The sequence below is a fragment of the Danio rerio genome, chromosome 9 (genome assembly GCF_049306965.1).
Source record: "Danio rerio strain Tuebingen ecotype United States chromosome 9, GRCz12tu, whole genome shotgun sequence".
Classification (NCBI taxonomy): Eukaryota; Metazoa; Chordata; class Actinopteri; order Cypriniformes; family Danionidae; genus Danio; species Danio rerio.
The window spans coordinates 30,654,916-30,678,488 of NC_133184.1; the positions used below are offsets into that span (position 1 = coordinate 30,654,916).

General features: G+C 35.7%; 1 protein-coding gene across 2 annotated transcripts in view; it reads right to left on the reverse strand.

The window, feature by feature from the left end:
* ptpn4a (protein tyrosine phosphatase non-receptor type 4a) overlaps positions 1-23,573 on the reverse strand; it is an 89,357-nt gene that overhangs the window by 42,395 nt on the left and 23,389 nt on the right. The window contains exons 2-7 of one of the 2 annotated variants that reach the window (XM_068223323.1): positions 20,236-20,390; positions 7,690-7,797; positions 6,860-6,902; positions 6,653-6,731; positions 1,231-1,275; positions 898-950 (exon numbers count right to left, since the gene is read on the reverse strand). In XM_068223323.1, the coding sequence (XP_068079424.1) occupies positions 898-950; positions 1,231-1,275; positions 6,653-6,731; positions 6,860-6,902; positions 7,690-7,797; positions 20,236-20,373 (466 nt within the window). In that variant the 5' untranslated portion in view covers positions 20,374-20,390. Of the gene's footprint in view, positions 1-897; positions 951-1,230; positions 1,276-6,652; positions 6,732-6,859; positions 6,903-7,689; positions 7,798-20,235; positions 20,391-23,573 lie in introns of those variants that run through there. The other variant, NM_001007200.1, reaches the window with a different exon arrangement.

Sequence of the window (23,573 nt, forward strand, 5' to 3'; positions counted from 1 at the left end):
GTTAGCAGTATTAAACACCAGATTTCAATTTTATCATCATGTAATACACATAAGCGCTCAGTAATTCTTTCAAATTCACTAGCTGTCATAAAAACAACTGAAATGTAGCATTCCTTATCAATTTTGCCATTATGCCAGCTAGTCAGTAAATCTTAAAGCAAACAAAACAAGCTGCAACATATAAGTGTTAGTAGGCTGAACAGAATCCCCTCTGACCTATATAGCGCCCAAACTGCATGCTAAAAGCCCCTGAGAGAGCGGAGCAAATGTGCTCACTACAGCAATCTGTCAAGAGTCATTATTGCTGGGCTCAATCTGGCAAACGGACCCCCGAGGGCCGGGATATGCCATGTCACTGCACCGTTTCGAATGGGCACTATTAGGTTAACTAAGATGTGCTCAGCTATGTTGGTGCCTGCTGTACTTCATAGAGATTTCCAGCTCGCATGTGCTCCCGTTTTACAAGCTAGTGCTTGTTAAGAGCTGAGGTTGTGCACAGATGGAATGTGCCGTGCTGAGTTTGCAATGTTGTACTTCGCTGGTTTGTTTGGAAGCACACTGATGGATCTTTGTTTGCATGATACTGTCTATGCTGTAATATATTGCCTGATGGGCAGGGGAAAAAATGAGACCTAAAATGGGTGGAAAGCTACTTTAATTATAATTCTGTCGCCATTCTAAACTGCTATCAGTTCTTCACACTCAAAAAAAAAAAAAAAAAAACTGAAGACATCTCTTGTTTTACACAAACATCAAACAGGATTTAAAATTTAAATGTTAAAGAAAGTCAGCATAATGTAAAATTAAAGCAAACCATGTTTAAATTATGTTATTTTGATGTTTTTTTTGTCATGCAGATCCCACAACCATTCTTTCCAATAAAAAGTTCATACTTACACTGAACGGCATACGATGCAAGGAGTGCGGCAGTATTGTGCGGACAGGGCAGTCTGTGAAGGATATAAATTATATTAAATGAACAGTATAACATGTTGAAGATCAAACCAAATGGGTCCAAAATTACTGTACTTAAGCAACCATTAAAGAACATGCAAGCACAAGCAACTGCAAAAGCAAAATCTGCAGTGGAACCACAAGATAAGTATCAAAGGAATGATCTATACTGAAGATATAATCAATTACAGCTGAATATAACACACAGCTACTCCTGAAAGAGCTATAAAACTGTATTAAGCAAAAGAAATAAAAGCCACACATCGTCCAGCTCACCTTCCACTGAGTATGTCTTGCTTAATCTGTAGAAAATACTGGTACCTAAACAGATGACAGAACAAACGAACAAAAACATAATGTGTGAGTTATTGGACTAAAACCAACTTATGTGTTTTATATGGAAGATTTAAATATGTAAAAGAAGAAAAAAAATAATTTATATATATATATATATATATATATATATATATATATATATATATATATATATATATATATATATATATATATATATATATATATATATATATAAACACAGAATGAACTAATTACTTTCAAGAAATATTACATACTCCCTTCCTGAAGTAACCTAAGTTTAAAAAATCCATAAAAAAAACTTGCAAAAAAGTCAGGGTTTCAGAAGAAAAACAAGAACTGTTAAAGGTATTCGAGTGAAATATTCAATGGATAAACTACAAAATAAACTGTATGAAAAGTAGTGTCTGTATTTTATGGTAAGGTACACAAGCAAACACAAAGAAAATTAATGCAGCAGGCTAAAAATAGATATTCCTCTGATATTCTTGTTATAGTATGTAACATTAAAACACCAAGTGTTTCCTTATGAAATTCTAACACAAGGTTGCCTCAAGTTCGTAAAATAGGATTATTATTTGAAGGTAATACTTTTCATTTATAGCAGCAAAGAGGTTCACCTTGCACTCTAGCTATAGATGTGATTTGTTAATGCATTCTCAGAGTATTGAACTCTTGATGACCATGGCAAGCTACAAGAACACTATAAAGAGCTAACTTTATCACTATGATTCAGTATTAATCACATCCCTGTTTCAGGTCAGGATGTCAGCAAATGTAACGTAATCCTGTTTTACTCATCTCTTTTCTAAACTCTAGATATGACAAGAGATTTAAGCTTAAAGGTGCAGTAGGTGACTGTCTTCAGAAACATTTTTTGTTGTGCTGGTTAAAAGTCTCTTCAACCAGTTCCACTAACATTCCACTAGTACCGTTTTAAATAAATGACCTAAATGTGTATGTGTGTGTGTGTGTGTGTGTGTGTGTGTGTATATATATATATATATATATATATATATATATATATATATATATATATATTAAACTATTTTCAGTTTTATAAGGGACCTTTTACAGGATCGAAAATGTAGATTTTTATTTAGTTTCACAAAAAAAAATCAAGTAAATAGCGCTATTCCGCCTAGCCTGCTTTACTGAGGTGAAGTTGCTTTTGTGTTCACACTGGTTCATTTTTTAACAATGCCAAACTGTGACGCTGCCCCTATATTGTTTACCATGCAAGTATGGCTTATGGCGCAATAAGCGTAATTCTTGCACGCCACCGGCCAACCTCTAAGCATTCAGTAGTCGCTTTAGGACAGCACGTGAGAGAGTGAGACTGATGAGAGAGTGATGGCACGTTTTGCTTGCTAAGTACATAACTGAAAATGTGCTAGATATTATACAGATTTCATTTAGAATTGTAGTATTATAAGTACTAAAAGTTTTCTAACTGGCAAATAGCATGATCTAGTGGTTCGCTGTCATCTTTATCATGTGCGATTGCGATTTCAGGAGGCGTGGCTTTGGACAACAGAGAAGGGATTGTATTTAAAAGATACTATGCCAACTGGTTAGCATTAGGGCAGATCACCTACTGCACCTTTAATGAATACTGGCAATGTACTGTATATCAAAGACCCTGTAATATCAAATATTCTTTTAGAGTAAATTCTGGCATAACAATTAAAAAACGTGTTTCAAATGTTCAAAATTGTTTGTTTTTAGAAAACAAAATCTTTCTTTCTGGAAAATAAACCAAAATATCAATGATTTTGTGATGAGATTTGGTGAAAAATAATCTAAAATGAACACTAAAGCCAGTTTTCCGGTACACGTCAGGGTACAGTTAGGCATTACTCAATTCTAGGGGGTGTAACGATACACTCAGCTCACGATACAATGTGTATCACAATATAATGTTCACAATTCGATATGTATCACGATATTTGGAATAAAAATTGAAAATTAAACTGAAATGCAAATTTTACCAAGTAAACAATTTTTTTATGTATTTCTTTTGTTTTAACTTGTTAAACTGAACCTTCTTTAAGAAAATAAATTAAACAGGCCTGTCTCTGGATAATAAAACAATTTAAAAACTTCTTAAAAAATATTATTGAAATGACAGAGACAAAATTAAGGAACAATTTAAGTAAAGGTGCAAAAAAATAAGCTTTCTATTCAATTGAATTTAACAGTAAGAGATTAAGGCTTTGCTTGGTCACTTGCGTTTTTTGTGTGTGCAAAAAATATCCACATTTCCAGGTAATCAACAGTTCTATAAGATGATCCTGAACTTATGTGTATCTGTCTGAGAGGTTTTTATGGATGGCTGTCTTCATGTTGGGCATGATGAGTGACAGGGTGGCCGTCTTTTCATTACACAGGACAGTCGTGGCTCTTTTCAGCAGTTTAGACAGGTTTACTATTTCTTCGGCATCGCTGATGTCGGCGCTATCAAGTGTATCATGTTGACGTGCATTTTTGTGTACCTCTGTACTCAAAAGGGTTAATGCTCGTCATAATCATAACTCTAAAATGCGATATGATTGTTTAAATAATGTGTACGTTTTCGGTTTCATTTCCACTGCTAAGTGCTGTTCATACTTCCCACGCGGCTCCTGAACGATCACTCTGTTTCACAAACTGAATGTTGTTTACTACTTTATTACCTGTTAGTCACAACCTGCAGGTTCTGTTCACTGAAGCAGACGCGCGCATATGGCAAGCCGTTTTTGCATTTAAACCTTTGTTCTGACTATCCATAAATATATTTAATTAATATTTAATTAAATTCATTTTGAGATATCTCTAATTACAATTGTGACTAGTCAAAACTCATTTAGAGATATCTGCAAATATTTTTCAATGGAAGTCAATGGAGGAATATGACTAGTCATAAAATATTTGCAGATATCTCCAATCTGATTTCGTACTAGTACAATTGTAATTGCAGATATCTCTAATTGTCATTCTGACTAGTCGAATTATAATTATGACTAGTGAAAATATAATTAGAGATATCTCTAAATATATTTATGGATAGTCGGAACAAAGGTTAAAATGCTAAGACGGCTTGCCATATGCGCGCGTCTATCGTAGTCCGCCCTCTGTAGTAACAGCTTACGTTCAGCTCACGTCATGTGTGATTTTGCGGCCACGAGCACATCATTATATGAAGACAGAATGATATTTTAGGGTGAATTGTACCTTATAAACACAGTATGTAACTCTTTCAACAACATTAGGAGGTATCCATGTCGTTGTGCAAAGTATGTAAATCACTGTGAAGACTTTAAAACTTAGGATGTTTGACCCAGTATGCGTGTCAAAAAGCGGACGAGTCTAAAGCAATGACTGTACAACCGAAATGTTGCCAGACGTCTGATTTTGAGAGGATGGGCCATCCTCTATTTTAGCTCCACTCATCTTGGTCTGCTAACATTACTGCTGCTGCAATCTGAACTCATGTGCGACAGCAGGTGGAAGGTAGCTCACGTGCAAACAGCTTATCTAATAAGAGAAAACGGATGTCATACCGTAATCAAATCGTCATAACGCCACGATGCATATTGAGACATTTTTGCATCGCAATAAATCGTACAACGATAAATCGTTACACCCCTACTCAATTCAGTTTGCATATCAACTGCAGGTTTAGTATTGCTGTGACATCATCGTACACATGACAAAAACAAAAGTGCAACACAAACCAACCCACAACATCAATAGATGAAATAATGTTTTTGATTGTCAGTATGTGGTTGTATATCACTGCAAAAGACAAAAATTTGTTCCAGCAGATGCTAATAGCAAAAACTTTTCTGTCATGGTCATTGCGAACCAACAATACAGCAGCAGACTATTTGGTGAAGTTTGATGAAGTTATTGGTGAAGTTTGTTCCTCGCCACTGGCTTGCTTGGTTTGGCAATTGTGGAGCTGCGCATCGATGGATTTGCTCTTCTGAAACTGAACTAAACTGAACTTCAACCCTGAAAACTGGATTGGCACTAGGGTTGGGTCAATAGAAGATGCCATTATCCACAGCCGAATTGCCGACAGACATCAAGATGCACAAACCAACTCGCGAAATATGCACTCTTAGACCCCGTTTACACTAACACAGCTTAGTTTTGAAATGGCATTTTAGAACGAAAACGATCCACGTCCACACTGGCGTTTCATCTAGCATTTCTGAACAACGCTTTGTCCACACTAGAGCGGTGCACGTTGAACAGTTTATCAAGGATGTACCGCTCGATTGCGTCTCACTATAGTCGTTAAACATGATATTTAATTCATCTCGTCTCTATCTAACGACTCTTTGATCTTTTGAATCTATAAGGGAATGCGTCAAAGTGTCAGTACACTGCTTCAATCTTTCACTTTCACACTTGTACTTTGGTTGGTTTTGCACCTTTTTTACCAACTAAGCTTATTGACGCCATTATAACAACACAAATTACTCTGCCTATTCATGCCAGAGTCCCAAGGAAAATTGATTGATAGGTGGTAATTTGTGTATAACTTATCTTTTTTTTGTTATGATTTGGTTATGGGTAAAACAAAGACGGGTCAGGTAGTTGAAACGGTAGGCTACAAATGATTATTTCATTATGAATTAATTGTTCATAAATAAATAATTCACCGCCGCCTATGACGACAAGGCCATTATCCATCGAGATGCTTCACATTAGACAAGGTACAATGCCAAATTGGTCGACATAGTCCAACCCTAACTGACACAGTTTCAGTTTACTAGAACTTCTGTTAAGCTGCTTTGACACAATCTATATTGTAAAAGCACCATAGAATTAAACACAAAGTGAAGTTAATTGAATTAAATATTTAAATAAATAGCTTTGGTGTCTCCAGTCAAATTCAATGCTGGTAGTGATGATTTGGAGCAATCAGTGATCAGCAAATTTCAATCAGTGATTAGTTTGCTGTTTTGGTAATGGTACAGCTTCCTTGTAACCTAACAAAAGTGCCAGTTATTTGGAAGGGGATGCAATGCAAAAGGCGCAAAAAGTGAGCTGAACCGATTTAGGGTATACCATGCAGTGAAAAAGCACCATAAAGGAACCGTTAAACAAAGCAGAAAGTTCATAGAGTCTTTTATGGCCGCATGCTGGTCTGTTATTGTAAGGATATTTACATGTCCCTAAACAATACTCTGAACAAAACAAACTGTTCCTGGTTGATTTCATGCCAGTCAAACGTCCACTAGGTTGGTACCAAATAAAATCTGTGATGAGGTCAGTTATTCAGTCTGGATATGCGAGATGAGGTTTTGCATGAGTCCCCAAATTTAAAGTGCGACCACAATTTGACTTCTCACACCAAATAAAAACGCAAAGTCCAAATTGACAAACTCACCGTGTGTATTCTTCCTGAAGTTTGTTGGGGTCACTCACAAAGAATTTCACCCGGAAGTTCAGATGATGTGGGGAGCCCCCTGTCATTTAAGTCAGCACAACATGAATGTAGATACAAAGATGTGCAAATATAAAGCAAAAGGAAGAATAATTAACGTCTGGTGGCAAGCAACAGCTCAGTCCAGTGCTTTCAATAAAAATTACTTACTTTTTAATTGCTTCCTTATGGGTTTATTTGGATCCAGCCACCTCTATAAATTATTGATGGAGAGAAAGAAAGAGAGAGAGACAGGGATAAAGAGAGGAAGAAAAACCTTAATAACATGGCAACAGTCCAACACAACCTAATGCCACTCAATAATTCAATAGTCTTGTGTTTTGTTCTGTGGAGAGGTGGAGATGTACTTATCTGCAGTTACAACACAAAGAGACAAACTGACTGTTTTAAAGTTACAAACAAAGCAAACTCTTGAACTTCGATTTTACTTTAGCAATCAATATAATTGATCAGTGTTTTCAGACATAGATAAATGCAGGTGAAGCATTAATGTTGAGAGTATACATAGAAACCCAACATGTCTATTAAACAATTGCTTTCTTCTAAATTACATACTTTAAGACAACGAATGTTCGTAATATATTGCTAAAATATACAAACACTTGAGGAGAAAATTAACAAGTCAAACAAGATTCTAAGTCACACAACTTTTTGTATTTTTAGAGTTTCAGAGTATTTTATTTATCTTGTTATCATATTATTTGCATGGTTAATGTCATTAGATATGCTGCAGCACATCAAGAACTGTGCAAACATTTTCAGTCAAGTATAGTACACTCATAGTTTATTACTGGATATTAGGTTGGGTAAACTAAAAAAAAAAGAGATGCTTTAAAGCAGAACCACTGTGTGCCCTACATTCCTAAAAGTGAACCTATTTTAGGAATTCGGGAATAATGTTTAAAGCAAACCCCTAGTGAGTCGTTGAGGGCCAACCAGCATGGCTCTGGCACATCTTTGAGTTTGACCTTTGAACTCACCGGACTATCAGAGGGCTCGTCGGCCAGGTGCAACCCAAAATAGTCTCTCTCGGTTAGTTCCAGGTGCTTGAAGACAGCGTCCAGTAGGATCTGTCCTTGATCGTGCTTCTGTAAAGTATGCGCACACACACACACACACACACACACACACACACACACACACACACACACACACACACACACACACACACACACACACACACACACACACACACACACACACACACACACACACACACACACAAACATTTTAGTTGCAACTATTAAACATTAAGTAATTTTTTTTTTTACTTTTTGTTTTGGTGGGGGGTTGGGTTAACTCGAACAGATTTCTGAAATTTACTCAGCTCAGATTTTGGAATTGGCCGATATTTTTCTAAATAAAGGTAAAAAAATAAAACAAAATTAAAATAGATATTGAATGTACATCTTTAGATTTTGTACTGAAGTTTGCATGCCTGTAACTCAAGAAGTAACAAATATTCCATCTATTGTGTTTTGGCTTACGAAATTCTTTTAATCTTTGATATCCTATATGATTTATGTTTTTTTTAAGTGATTCCTTGCCAGATTTGACCCTCATTAAATTGAGATAAAAAGTGGGTCATTTTATATACTCAAAATCCTAAACCTATGGGAAAGAACTAGATAGGATCTTAAAAATGAAGATGGAAAATGGAAGACAAAAGAAAATGACCTTTAAAAAGTAAGCTATGAAAAAGACTTTGTTGAAATTTAAAACAAATAAGCAAACAAACAAAAAAGATTCAGGAAATATGTAGTTTACAAACATGTAAACCTCTGGGGAAAAAGGAGTACTTTCTGTTGCACAAGGCAAAAAAAAAATAGCTTAAGTCAGCACATTTTATTAAATGGCCAACCAGTCTCTGTGCAAATATGAAATCAGATGGTTGCTGTTGTCATCTTTTAAAGTCATATTAATCACCTCTAATTTGGCTCCAATAATGATGTGAAACCTCTATACTATTCTGACCTCTGTACTAAATAGTGTATTACTCAGAAAATGTATTTCTTTAGAAAAAAATAATAAGTTAAAGAGCCCATATTATGGGTTTTTGAAAATTCCCCTTCATGTATTGTGTAACACAGCTCTAAGTGAAGTGAAGTATCCAGCTAAGGCTTAAATCTGTTTGTGTACAGTGTAAAACGGTTGATTCATCTATGAAAGAGTCGACTCATAGTGCTTCAAACGAGTCGCCTTGATACCGATTCATTAGGTGTTTCGCCATGACGTACGAACGAAACCAAGTTATTCACGTGCACGCGCAAACCCGGGAGATTTCAAACCTGAGGCCCCGCCCTCTGACGCAGAAACCCAGACAGACACACACACAAACACACACCCACAAACACAAACATGCCGGTCGATTGAAGTCACACTGCAGATGGATATATTGAGTCTCTACCCAAACATGAAACCTCAGCATTATAGCCAAGCAGTTGGAAACTACTGGAAACTTCTGGAAGCTACATGCTACAAAGAATACTTCATCAGCGTTTGTTAAAGGAAGGATCAGTAAAGAGTAACTTATTGAGGGACGTCAGGATTTTTCTTCCTACCTTTCTCAAGTGTAAGTACGTGCGATTAAAGTTGCCTCGTTGACTCTAGCTTGCAAATGTATTTAGTTGTGATTTGTTACTTGTAACCGCGTGTACTATATCAGGTTAACTGGCTATATTCTCTTATCGCGTGCAAAGTCATGTAAAAACGCGACGCGTGCTGCGTTAACGGAGCTCCGTGGAAGGCGAGTTTTGTGTGTGTGTGTGTGTGTGTGTGTGTGTGTGTGTGTGTGTGTGTGTGTGTGTGTGTGTCTGTGAAAAGAGCAGAGTGAGAAGCTAGGAGATCTCCTCAACTGCTTTTGGAGTTTTTGCTCAATAAAATAGTCAGTCGTCTGTATTTTCAAGTCCATAGTCTGTATTTACATTGACCCACTGGCAGCTAAACTCCACGCCTACACCATCGAGCGTGTATGAACTGTGATTACTTTTATATTGCTGATTAGCTGTTTGGCATTTCACTCTGACTGAAGGCAGTCGACCAATCGCGACAGACTGTCATTGGTCCAATCAGCGCAGATTAGCTTCGCGCTAAGGAGGGGTTTGGGAACAAATGAATCACTGGACGATTCATACAGGAGTCGCTGGGATAATTAGGTAAAAATAAATGCAGATTATAAGACCATGAAAGTGTTTTTTGACCTTGCATGCATATTAAACTGTTGTTGGAGACCCTTACAACCAAGATATGACCCTATTTCATGTATAATATGGGCTCTTTAAAATATAAATAAATAATTTTTCCTATGAATTATTTGAATTATAACAATTATTTCATATTTATTTTATATTATTTATAAAAATTATTTCAACAATAAACAAAACTTCTATCCTCATTCCTTCAATTTTAACATTGTTCTGTTAGTGCTAATTTATAAATAAAGAGATCCCAGAGCACCTCAAGCATTTGATTAAAACTTAACCAAATAATTAAGCAGATATAAAAGCAAAAAGTGTATCATTGAATTCACCATTGTCACTGCAATAGTGCATATTTGTAGCAAAGCTGCTGACATCAGCAGAACAGACAAGGGAAATAAAAGTAACCAAACCCATATCTCAAGGCCAAGCCACTTTGGTTGTTAGAAACAGCGAGACGTAAAAAGAGGGTTTTATTGGCTGTCGGATCCGTTACAGCATCCTGACAGCAAAAGTGAGGCATTAGCAGAGCTTTTATTTCCTGTTTGACTCTTTCAAGTAATCCTAGAATGGCTAAGACCACATATTCTGAACACATGCCTCTTGAGAAACACAGACAGTTTGAACCACATACACGCAAAGTGTTACACAATAAACAAAATATGGCAACAATCACATCAGCGAAGTGAATGACAGGCCAGTTGAGCAGTCTAGCGCCTCTGCAAACTTTGTAAGGAAGTTCAGAAATATGGAGAACTCATTATATGTTGACTTCTTGTGGATGTTATTGGAGTACATTGAACTCACTGCTGTGTTCAAGAAACTTGCTGGCAAGAATATGACAACAGAATCATGGAGTTACTTTTTGTATGGTCACTTATTGGTATTTACTTCTGCTGATTGCCATTTATTATTAATGGATTAAGTATGATTATTTTTGCTTCTTCCTACTCCTTTTCAGACATGTACAAGTTAAAGTTGTATTGTATGGTTTATATAGTTTTTATTAGTTTATATTGTAAATATAAAATATAAAGTCTCAAAGAAACTAGTTAGAGAAGATTTAGGCTCTGTGTTTCTTTGTGTTTTCCTGCTGGAGGTAGCCATCACAGGACGGGGTTATAATGTTATGGACACGGTCAACAATATTAGTAACAATAGAAGTAGGCTGTGGCATTTAAACAGATGCTTAGTTGGTAATAAGGGGCCCAAAGTAGGTATGGGACGATTTCAATGTATACTGTGTATAGAGTCAAGGTTTTAAAACTGCCAAAATTATCTGCTTTACCGTTCCTATGCAACAGTGTCTCTAGCAAAAAGGAGCTCCAAAGATGCTGTTTCAAATTGTAAAGAAAGCTGTTTTTGAAAATAATGAAGACAGCAGAAGTCAATTATTCATTTGAATTATTTACTCTGACATGTTTACTGCTCTAAAATATTTCAAAGTTTTTGTTTTTTACCCAGACATTTAAAAATAATATATTTCAGAGCAGTAATTTCAATACAGTGATACAGTGATATATTTATCCAAGGTTATAATACTGTCAGAATCTTATAACAGCCCAACCCTAGCCCAAAGTATGGGTTCACAACATGACACTAACAGCCTACACCACTTATTCAAGTAACATTGGATCCATGTTTTGTAAAGCTCATCTGAATACAACACTCATGCCTCATCAGACCAGGCAACACTTTTCCAGCCTTAAAGTACTCTTTTTGGTGACACTGTGGACATCCTTTGACCTCTGGCATCAATAACTTCTCCAAAAGAAATGTGTTTCACTGGACATTTTCTGTAAACCTTAGACATGGTCATGAAAATTAAAGCAGATCATCAGCTTCTGACTCACATCAGTCCATTTGGCACCAAAACCTATGCCACATTAAAAGTCATTAAATCAACTTCTTCACTATTTTGATGCTTAGATTTTGATGAACAGGAAATTGTCTTGATCAGATCTACATGCATAAACGCTTTGTCTTATTGCCATGTGGCTGATTAGACACTGTAGTTAACACAGTTAAACATATTATCAGTAGTGTCCATCAAGATAACTGTTCTGAATACCAAGAAAATAGGTTTAACAACATTACTGTAAATTCAGCCTTCATTTACAGCATTTCTAAAGCTTCAATAAATAATAACATTTTGGTAATGAGTAGGCCTGGGCATTATTGCAAAAATAATAATGATATGATGTTTCATATCATTCAATGCCAATATGTTTATAATATATTTTTAACAATCCATTTAGGAACATTAGAATTATTTTTATTTAACCACTTTATTTTAATTTTATTACATTATACCAAGGCAAATAGTTTTAATATTAAAAAATAATTATATTTTAACCAAATGTTTCATCTTTTTGTAATATTATAAACATAAGTGTTAAAAATAATTTTAAATTTGATAAATAAAATGTTTTTAAGTGTGTGCAATGGTAAAGGTAGATCAACATCTGTAAGGTGTCAATAATAATGATACAGTAATCCTCAAACACTCTTCATCACTTTCTATGGAATCTCTTGTCACTTACACCAAAAGCTTATTTGCATACCTTCCAAGGCCAGTGCTCAGCAGCTACATTTTAATAAAACTACAGCCTTCATACAAAACTTTTTTGTATCGTTATTGACCGTGATTTTCAGTCAATAAATAACAATACCGATTTTATCGTCCAGCTCTAACAATAAGATCATTTTTTGTGTGTGCAAATCTGCAGTTAGGAAGTGACTGTTTCAGTGGTTAAAAAATGTCATGTTGCTACCAGAGCTTTGTAATTTATTCAAGCTAATATTTATTCAAATAAAGTGAAAACAGCAGAATAGCATCTTGTAATGTTTATAAGCAAAGCTTATTTTAAAAGTTTGATATGAAGAAAGTTTGTAGAAGGTACAAATTATTAAATTAAGTGGTTGTGCAAACTAATTAAAATAAGAGTTTAAAACATTTAGTTGTCTTATTCGTTTCATTTGTTTCACTTCCTTGTTTTCCCAGTGCTTGACAAACCTTGTGTGTGGGTATATAGAAAATAAGTCTAAGCATGTGGGAAGACATTGCCACCAAACCGCTATTTCTGGCAACAGCCCTTTTAAATCAATGTGATGGTATATCTTATGGCTTCCGATAAATTAATAAATTAGCATATCCTGTTAACAAAGTCACCATTCAGTCATGAATAACTAAATGAGCCTTACACCCACTATCTATCTAACTTCATGTCATAAAATCCTATGCTGAACCATAATCACACACAGCCCCCACAGTGTAACATCAGGTCCCATGTTGGCGTCAAAGGAAGGAATGTATAGAAAGATATACCATGGGAAAATCTTTGTTATATCAAAACAGGAAGCATTAATATAGGCTTTAATTCTTCTGAAAGCTTTTTTTTAGGATGTAGATATGAACTAAGTTCCGGGATTTTTGGACCCTTGTGTTTCCTTCCCCTACCCTCAGCACACTTGTGTAGATTTACACACCAATTAAAGTGTCAGAGCAGAGACTTGCTGCGGGTGTCAGACCTCGTGCCTCTTTGATGGTGCGTTTTCAACTGAAGTCAAAAGTAACAGCCAGAACTAGAAGTAGAATAGGTTTTATATCTCTATATTTATTTCAGTCATATAGATATGTGCAAGACATCATTAAAAACTAGAAAAGGTTTACATTCATTTGTGTATAACCAACTCTCCCCTCCAAAAAACTGTGTAAACAAAAAAGGGCTATACTTTTTTCTCTCCATTAACAGAGATATTACAGGTCTGTAATGAGTCTCTATAGTTAAAACAAACATTTGATATTAATTTAACATTCTAATTGTATGGTTTAAAAGTTAATAACTGGTCAAAAATAAAAATCATTCATTCATTTATTTTCCTTCAGCTTAGTCCCTGATTTACCAGGGGTTACCACAGCGGAATGAACCGCCAACTATTCCAGCATATGTTGTTTAACGCAGTGGATGCCTGCAAAAACATCCTAAATGGTCATCTGTGGCATTGCTGTTGCATATTGGATTGGTGCTGTTATATCTGTCACATAGCCTATAACACGTTCTCACATGTTTATTTTGTACATTTTTATAGGGGTGTCAAAATTGATTGTTTCTTTAGTGCACCGCGATGCAGACGTGGACAATTTGGTATCGATTCTGTAATAGATCATAAGCAGTTATTACGTGCTGACGTCAGTGCTATATTGCGGTAGCTTACTATGGTGAGGGAGGCAAACGAGTAATTAAAACACTCCAACTACATAAATAGTTACAGCAGAAGCCCTGTTTCACTGTGATGGAGAAAAAGAAACTAAAATCAGTTTCTCTCTCTCGTTCTCTCTCTTTCTCACTGTGGCCCTTTGACATGCTGGTGTGTGGTGTGGTTTCCTTTACTCTTGACTGTTACAGCGATACCCTCTTGACAGACATGAGCGTGTGTCTGCAGAACAAGTTTTCTCCTTCGCGTCTATCACAGATTAGCTGTGACCGCCGCTGCCATTTATCAGTGTCATTTATTGGTGAACAGCACCAGAATGTTAGAGCCAATCGCAGCCCTTTCTGTTGAGCGCTTGACCAATCATAGGGGAGTAAGAACTCTCGACAATGGTCAGAAAGCGAGCAGGATAATATTTACATTTGTTTATTTGTTATAAATGCTCATGTTGTATTGTGCATGTACATGAGTTTTTAAAGGTACAGTTCAGTTATCTGACTGTTTGTATTAAAGGACACAATTATATTACAAATAATATACATGTATAAATATATTTATAAATTTTAATATAAGAATTGTGCTGTGAAGTAAAATATAAATATTATTAATTAAATATAATATAATTATTTTGATATCGAATTGAACCGAATCAATGGCATGACAATAGTGACTTAACCTAAGCGTGAGACTAGCGTAGGTTCACTCCTAGGTTTATTTTTATGTTCGAAAGAAAAATTTAAATATGTAATTTTAACACCCAGATGCATTTAGGCATGTCCAGTTTTGTCTGGAATACATCCCAGACCACCTCCTGAAGTGGATTGAGCGATCATAGGGTTGTAACAATATACCGGTATGACGGTTTACCATGATTTGAACGTGCACGATTATCATACCATGATCAATTGCATATCAACGGTTTTAACCCTTAAAGACCGAGACAGCCGCCTGCGGCTAAAAATAAGTATTGCTCTTAAATGTTTAATAACTTTTGATCCGCTGATCCGATTCATACAATTCAAAGATTGGCATAAAGAAGAGAATCTCAGCTTTCCAGTGCTGTATCACATAACATTCGCGGACTTTCAGAGGCTCCGGAATCAGTGCGGTTACGTCATCAACATTTGACAACGCTGATTTGACAAAGAAACGCTCGTCACTGTGTCTCTGGACAAATCAGACATGATACATTGATGCATTGTCCCTCCTCCATGCCCAGATTGGTTCAAACTCGCTATATCACAACCAATAAGCATAGGTTTCGCTTTTGTTTGTGGACCAAGCTTTTTGAACAACACGGAATGAGAGAAAGGCATACATTTATGCGCGGCTAAATAAAACGCAAAAAAAAAGTTTTGCATGAAATTATTCTCATACTAAGTACTTTTGCATGCACAGCAGCACAGAAACATGACAAAACAGTGACACAGCAAAGACGAACTGCTGCTCTTGCTGTTTTTAAAAGACGCAAATGAAGATGCAGCTGTTTGTCTGCATTGCAGACAACCATATCCATATCCATAGACAACCATATCCTTGCTGGCACATAAAATCTAGGGATGTTCCATATTGAATCTAGTTTCGTTATGTAACTATTTATAGTATAGTAAATATATCTATTTTTTACTGAGGATTTGCACCATGTTTATTTGGACTTTATTTGGACTTTGACACATTATTTATTATTTTCTTATTTTTATTTGTTCATTGTAAGTGGTGTTGTTTATAGTAACTAAAAATATATTATTTGGAAAAAGTCAAATTTGCTTCACTGTTCTATTATTTTGTAACATACCGTATACCGCGAAACCGTCAAACCGTGGTATTGTTTTAGACGATTATCATACCGTGAAAAATTCATACCGTTACAACCCTAAGCGATCAGAATAATCAATCTTGATTGTGTTTTCGTAGTGCATTTACGCCTGTCCTTTTCATGACCGTATAATGATAAAAGAAAACACACATGAAGTGATCAGATGTAAACAAACCCTGAAGACCCATATATAATAAATCGATCAACTATTCACAAGAAGTCCAATAACAAGCATTTAAAAAGCAGAGTGGTGTGGGTGATGTGGGTAGATAAGGTGAATTTTGAAGGAAAATGGCATGACAGAAATGCGAGTAGACATGTGGCAGCTTGCTCAGTGATTTGAGCTGTGAGTGTTTTGCATGCAGTCAGAGATCTACACACAGCAACCAAACATACGTGCAAACAGTGTAGTTATGACGTCTGTGTTTTGACATTAAAAGACTAGCACTGCACAGGAGGCCTACAAAGTATTTGGACACTTAAGCCACAATTGTAGCAGCATGAAATCATAATCGTATTTTCTTTCTTAACACACGTTCCTGTGGTTATTGTGTAAGACTCATTAGTGCATGCTGTTTTGAAGACAAAAAAGCAAGTGAGTTTTGTAATCTTAAACAAAAACAGCTCTAATTCTGGAACTTCTAAGCTAATACTAAAGGCTGAATTATACTTCTGCATCTAGTGAGAGCCATAACCCATGGTACATCCCAAGCGCATAGCCGTGCATTTATACTTCTGTATTCTGTTAGTGTTACTCTGTCTGCAGTAACACTTTCCAAATGCTAGCTGGCAGTGGGGTTTTTATGTTCTTCTGTTGAGTTTCTTTACGGGCATTTTGTTTATACAGAAAATTCCACTCGTTTCCACTGAGTGGTACAGTACGGTATGGTACAGTTCGTTATGGGCCACCTTTATCTGGCTTTTGTCTCCACTACTAAATGGTACCAATGCGTGGTGTACAACAGAAAGCTGAAGCTAGCGTCATTCTCCCTTGAAGTTCACTCGTATGAGAAGCATTTGGTGGTGAAAGGTACGCGACTGTGCAAAGGTTGTGCTGGACCATCTGCGTGCAAGCGATGCAGAAGCATAAATCTACCTTTAGGCCACTTAAAAGGGTTATATATGCAAAAGACAAAACGCATGACTTCAAATTTACAAACACCAGCTATAAGAAAAATCAAGATCAAAACCTATTAGAAACCAAACATGCACACAAAAGGAGAAGCTACATCTAATTTTTACAAACTTCCGGCATCTCCTCCACATTCCAGACGTAACATGCAACTCCTCAAACTCACAGATGAGGCTTGTTTATGATGGCCCCTCTGTAACATCAACAACATCAACTCCTGTAACGCAAATAACAGCCTTCCTGTTTTCAACACCTCGCCCCCTCCTGATTATTCGCCTCTGGTCCTTCAGCTCTCCTTCCATTAGACCTTGCGCTTCCGTTCCATATGCGCCCCATACTCATCAAGGGCCCGCTGTGCTGCCAGACTATCTAGGTCACTGAGAGGTCTGGCACCAAAATGCATGGGACCAAAGAGCAGGCGAGTAAATTTGATCAATGGAGCCATTACATGAGGACTGACTTTCCTGGAAATGTTAGTTACAAATCAAAGAGCAGCATGACAGACAACTTCTAAGAAAGGACGTCTTGATTCATCTAACAGATCAGCGGTTGTTTAAAGCGAGTCATGTGATGTTTATGGGTTTATTGCTCCCTCCAATTCAAATACGGAAATGCTTCCTGCGTGCACAGGAAATCTTTGGACAATGTAACTAGTGGAAAAGTTAGTAACTAGTGGGGGAAACTGGAACAACCTTCTACAACTTGAGAAACCTTTAAATCTAATATTAGCATTTACTTCAAGTCAGGACACAAGAGTTCTCCGTAAGGACACTTTTACACAACACTTTGCACAACACTGAGTACAAGAACAAACACATGGGTTTTGCAATCGGATGACCAAATGAAAGATCTGGGGATTTGTGCTTTTGCGTGTCGCGTGTGTGGGGTGTGTCGTAGCAGCGCATATTGCAGGTGCAAGTGTGTACATGATTCTCTGGTGCCCCAGGGCCAGTTTTTAGCCTCCTGGAATGTCAAGAATTCTTCCTTTTATAAGCAGAATTACACTGCTATACACTAACTGGAACATGAGCACTGTGTAAAAGATGCAGACCACTACAAGTGGGGAAAAACTCACACAGGTGACAGATTTGAAGAAAATAAAAGTTCGAGTTCATATTGAAAAGATATTTAACATCTTAAACAAAATCTAATTAAAATCTTTATTATTATTGGGAATTCATGCTTAATTCACATTATTAAATGCATGAATATGAAAACATCATATAATTAACAGTTAAAACTATTTAAAAGTTTGTTGACATTAAGTCTTGAAAGTTGAAAAATAATTTTGAATTTTTTTATTTATTTATTTTGCCCTTTTTTGCCTTTATTAGACAGGACATTAATGAGTCAGAAAGTGAAGTTGGAGAGAGGGGGGGTTGGGAAATGTCATCGAGCAGGGATTCGAACTCAGGAAGCCCGAGATATATATATATACATGATTCTATTATGGCAAAGCTGACATTTTGCCAGTCATTAATAACGTTTTTAGTATCACATGATCCTCAAAGTTCAAAATTTGCAGCATTTTTTAAAAATGTAACTATTTTAACAATATAAAATGATTTGCCAACCATACAGACCAATTTAGTGTACACTTGCTAAATAAAAATTATTGATAGGGTTTTTGCCGATAGAAGATAGTATCATGTATCGACGATAGGCAAAGATATCGCAGAGACCTGTGACCAATGACAATTTTAAAGAGGATGTTTAGCTAATTTCGCATTAACGTAGACCGATTACATCTTTTAATTACATTACTGAATTAAATAAATAGTATTATTATTTTAAATTGTCCAAAACATAAATACGTTTAGAAATGGTTAAACAAATGAGCAAATAAGTAAACATATCACTACCGCACCCCCAGCGATAGTAATGTGTATCGCAATCTCAGAGGGATGATATTGCAATCTGAAAACTTCTTATATCGCCCAACACTAATTTCCTTAAAATCACAGCACCACTAGGGTTGTAACGGTATGAATTTTTCACGGTATGATAATCGTCTAAAACAATACCACGGTTTGACGGTTTCGCGGTATACGGTATGTTACAAATGTTACAAAATAATAGAACAGTGAAGCAAATTTGACTTTTTCCAAATAATATATTTTTAGTTACTATAAACAACACCACTTACAATGAACAAATAAAAATAAGAAAATAATAAATAATGTGTCAAAGTCCAAAAAAAGTCCAAATAAACATGGTGCAAATCCTCAGTAAAAAATAGATATAAATATTTACTATACTATAAATAGTTACATAACGAAACTAGATTCAATATGGAACATCCTTAGGTTTTATGTGCCAGCATGGATATGGTTGTCTATCGATATGGATATGGATATGGTTGTCTGCAATGCAGACAAACAGCTGCATCTTTATTTGCGTCTTTTGAAAACAGCAAGAGCAGCAGTTCGTCTTTGCTGTGTCACTGTTTAGTCATGTTTCTGTGCTGCTGTGCATGCAAAAGTACTTAGTATGAGAATTATTTCATGAAAAACTTTTTTTTTTTGCGTTTTATTTAGCCGCGCATAAATGTATGCCTTTCTCTCATTCCGTGTTGTTCAAAAAGCTTGGTCCACAAACAAAAGCGAAACCTATGCTTATTGGTTGTGATATAGCGAGTTTGAACCAATCTGGGCATGGAGGAGGGACAATGCATCAATGTATCATGTCTGATTTGTCCGGAGACACAGTGACGAGCGTTTCTTTGTCAAATCAGCGTTGTCAAATGTTGATGACGTAACCGCACTGATTCCGGAGCCTCTGAAAGTCCGCGAATGTTATGTGATACAGCACTGGAAAGCTGAGATTCTCTTCTTTATGTAAATCTTTGAATTGTGTGAATCGGATCAGCGGATCAAAAGTTATTAAACATTTAAGAGCAATACTTATTTTTAGCCGCGGGCGGCTGTCTCTGTCTTTAAGGGTTAAAACCGTTGATATGCAATTGTTCATGGTATGATAATCGTGCACGTTCAAATCGTGGTAAACCGTCATACCGGTATATTGTTACAACCCTAAGCACCACACATTTCTTCTTCTTCTTCAAAAAAAAAAAAACAATTGTAGAAATGATAGTCTGTATATAATACATTACTCATACATCATCTGATCATTAGAAAGCCGATTAATTCACAGAACTTTTACTTACATTGACTTTAAAAGGCTGGACAGTGTTGTCCAAAAGAAGAATGTTGCAGACCACCTCGGTGCGCTGTCTGTCGCGTGCCAGCTCCGTCGTCCGGACATTGTAGGATCTGCCAGCAGGCAACCGGAAGCGTGCGGTCATTACGGTCCACACAGGGTCTGTAACACAAGGTCAAAACAGCTTATGCTTGCTGGATTCCAGTATAACAATATTTGTGTCACATCATCCTACTATTTAACTTCATGACATAAGTCATATTCATTTTGAATTTTTAGTTGCAGCAATTTTAATAGAACTGTTTAAACTGGTTCAACAGATTAAAGTAGGCTGATTTGCAATCCAACTTTTTAAAAAATAAATTTTTATGTATAGCCTACATTGTGCCTAAAAATACCCATTTCCTTATAGGCTCTTTTGCAGCATTTCAGCCAATAAGCAACATCAATTTGGCACAGAGATGATGGACTCAAACAAGGTGCAATTTGCATAGTATTGTACTTGACATTGTGCTAAAAAAAAACCCGAAAATAAATAAACAGAAACATTGTTGATCCAGATTCAGAAGGCCTGCATTTGCCATCGAAATAGGCCTAATCTTTTTATGAGATATTTATTTTCCCTCAAAATGAAGCTTTAAATAGCTTCACCTTTCTCTGATTTTCTTATTTTTTGAAAACTGTTGTGCTCTTTTCAGGTGAATAGAGCGATTTGTGTGTGAGATCATCCATGTGGAAATGCTTTGAAGCGCAGCATTAGGACTGTCCACAGGTCACAACCATCAGGGTTTCCACAGATCCACAGAGACTGCACTCCTCTCATGTTCATTCACAGATCTACAGTCACGCAAAGGTCACAGAGAAATAACTCTGACCTTTAATGCACCTCACAGGAATATGTGGGTATTTACGCTCAAAGGTTAATAAAAAGAAAAAAAGGGGAAATTATTAAAAGGAAAATATAAGACATACATTTGTAAAATTAAAATAACCTTTTATATTGTACCTTTATAACTCAATGCACTTACTGTGTTCATGTGGATTTGCAACATACTATTTAAAAAATCCTGCATGTGACTACAGCAGAATTATTTTATTAATATTTATAACATTTTAAATAAATTCAAAACTCAATAGCAATTCCACATTCCATACAAAATGTGACAAAAACAAGAGAGGTAATATAATGTAAATGATTATGAACTAACAACAGATGACCTGTCTTGAAGTGTGCAGGGTTTAACCATAACCAGAAAATTTTCAGTCACGTCATTTAGTTTAATACCTTTTGAAATGAACATGCTTTTTTCAAACTGGAATCATGGCAGAATATCATGTGATGTCCCCTTTGACACCTCTAAATTAAGTTACACAGAAACAATATGCAGAGCAGAGGGTCATGAGGACCACAGTTGACAACTGATGTTCTAGAGCTGCAGTAAACAATGTTGAACATAAGAAAAGGTTTTAGGAAAATATTGAAAACTTGTAATCATTGACTTCAATAGTATTTGTTTTTCCTGCGGCAAAAGTCAATGGTTACAAGTTTTCTTTAAAAATCTTCATTTGTGTTCAACAGAAGAAAGAAACTCAAATGGAACCAATTGAGGGTGAGTAAATAATGAGTGAAGATTCATTTTTAAGTGAACTATTCCTTTCAAGTTACAAAAACATGGTTTTACAGGGTACATCACCTGTCCACTGCCTCTGCATTTAAAACAAATACAGAAAGAAAATGTTATTTGTGGATGATTTCAGGTTTCATCAAGTCAAATTTAAGACTTTTTAAGACCATTTTAAACCCATTTAAAGACCATAATGAATGAAATTTCAGACTTACACGAGGCTAAATGGGTTAAAACCTTAAAAAAACATCATAAACAAATGTTAGTGTAAGGAAGATAATTAAAACATATTAACATATAAATAGAGTTAATAAATAAACGCTTCTTAAAACTTTTATTGAGATATATTGTTAGTGATTGGAAGGGTGTTGGCCCAGTTGGTTATGGCTTTAAATGGACATATAGGAAAATTAAGACCCATTTACACCAGTTTAAAATGATTTAAGGCCTAAGCCCTAAAATTAAATTTTTTAAATTTAAGGCATTTTAAGACTTAAAGACCCCTCAGACACACTGTATAATTTAGGATTAGCAATTGTGTAACTCTTCCAGTCAATACTATTCAGCTAGCAGATTATAAAAATACAAAATGGCAAACTACACTGTAATAAAATTATTAGTTGACTTCACTTAAAATAATTAAGTAAACCTGTTCCTTTCAAAACAATTAGTTGACTTTACTTAAAAAAATTAGTAAACCTGTTGCATTAAGTAAATGAACTATGTGCATAAATACTGTATAAAATAAGTTAAATCAACTTAGCAGTTCCAAGTACAGTATACTCACTTTTTAAAAGTTAAGTCAACTTATCGCGTTGAGGCAATAGCTTTACTCACTTAAGTAAATAATCACTTAGCATATGTGTGAATTATAAAGCCTAATTAAATACTAAAACATCATACAGATGCGGCATAGATGTTATGCTGAATTTTCTTGTAATGTCAAAGCTAAACTAGCAGCTAAGAGAATAAAATCCAAGTGAGTTTTTTGCAACCTAAAAGCAAATGCCACCCTAAATGTTTTTACTGGTCTATTCCAAAAACATCTACTTTAATGCATTCAAAAGCACACAAACTGAGTGCAAAGGTCAGCAAGCATGCCAGTGACAAAGCCCAGGTGTCCTCAGTGTAGCTCCAACCTCCTACATAAGCTGACCTTTATATGGCCATTCCCTCTGGGGACGTCACCTGGGCACATGAACACGCTTCAATAGGCTTCCGTTACATTCTACATTTCAACAAGAATTTCACTCAGAAACTGTGGCTTATGAATGTGAAAACTTATTTGGCTGAAATTTCTGACACAAAATAACACACTATTAAAAGTTTGAAATACTCCACAAGTGAATTACTAAATCATTACTAACAAAAAAAACACAAATAATATACAAAATTACATTGCAAATAATACTTTGATTGGCTGTTTTTCATTGTTTTCATGCAAATAGAAAATATGCACTCTTTTGCACTCAAGGATGCACTCTTTTCTTTGATCCTATTTGAGTCTTTGCTTTTTAATTCTTTATTTATGTTTTTGTCTGAAATATATATGTGTGTGTGTGTGTGTGTGTGTGTGTGTGTGTGTGTGTGTGTGTGTGTGTGTGTGTGTGTGTGTGTGTGTGTGTGTGTGTGTGTGTGTGTGTGTGTGTATTTATAATAATTAATGCATGCATATTAACCTAACATTAACACAAGACAAGTGTAATACAACTTAAAAGGG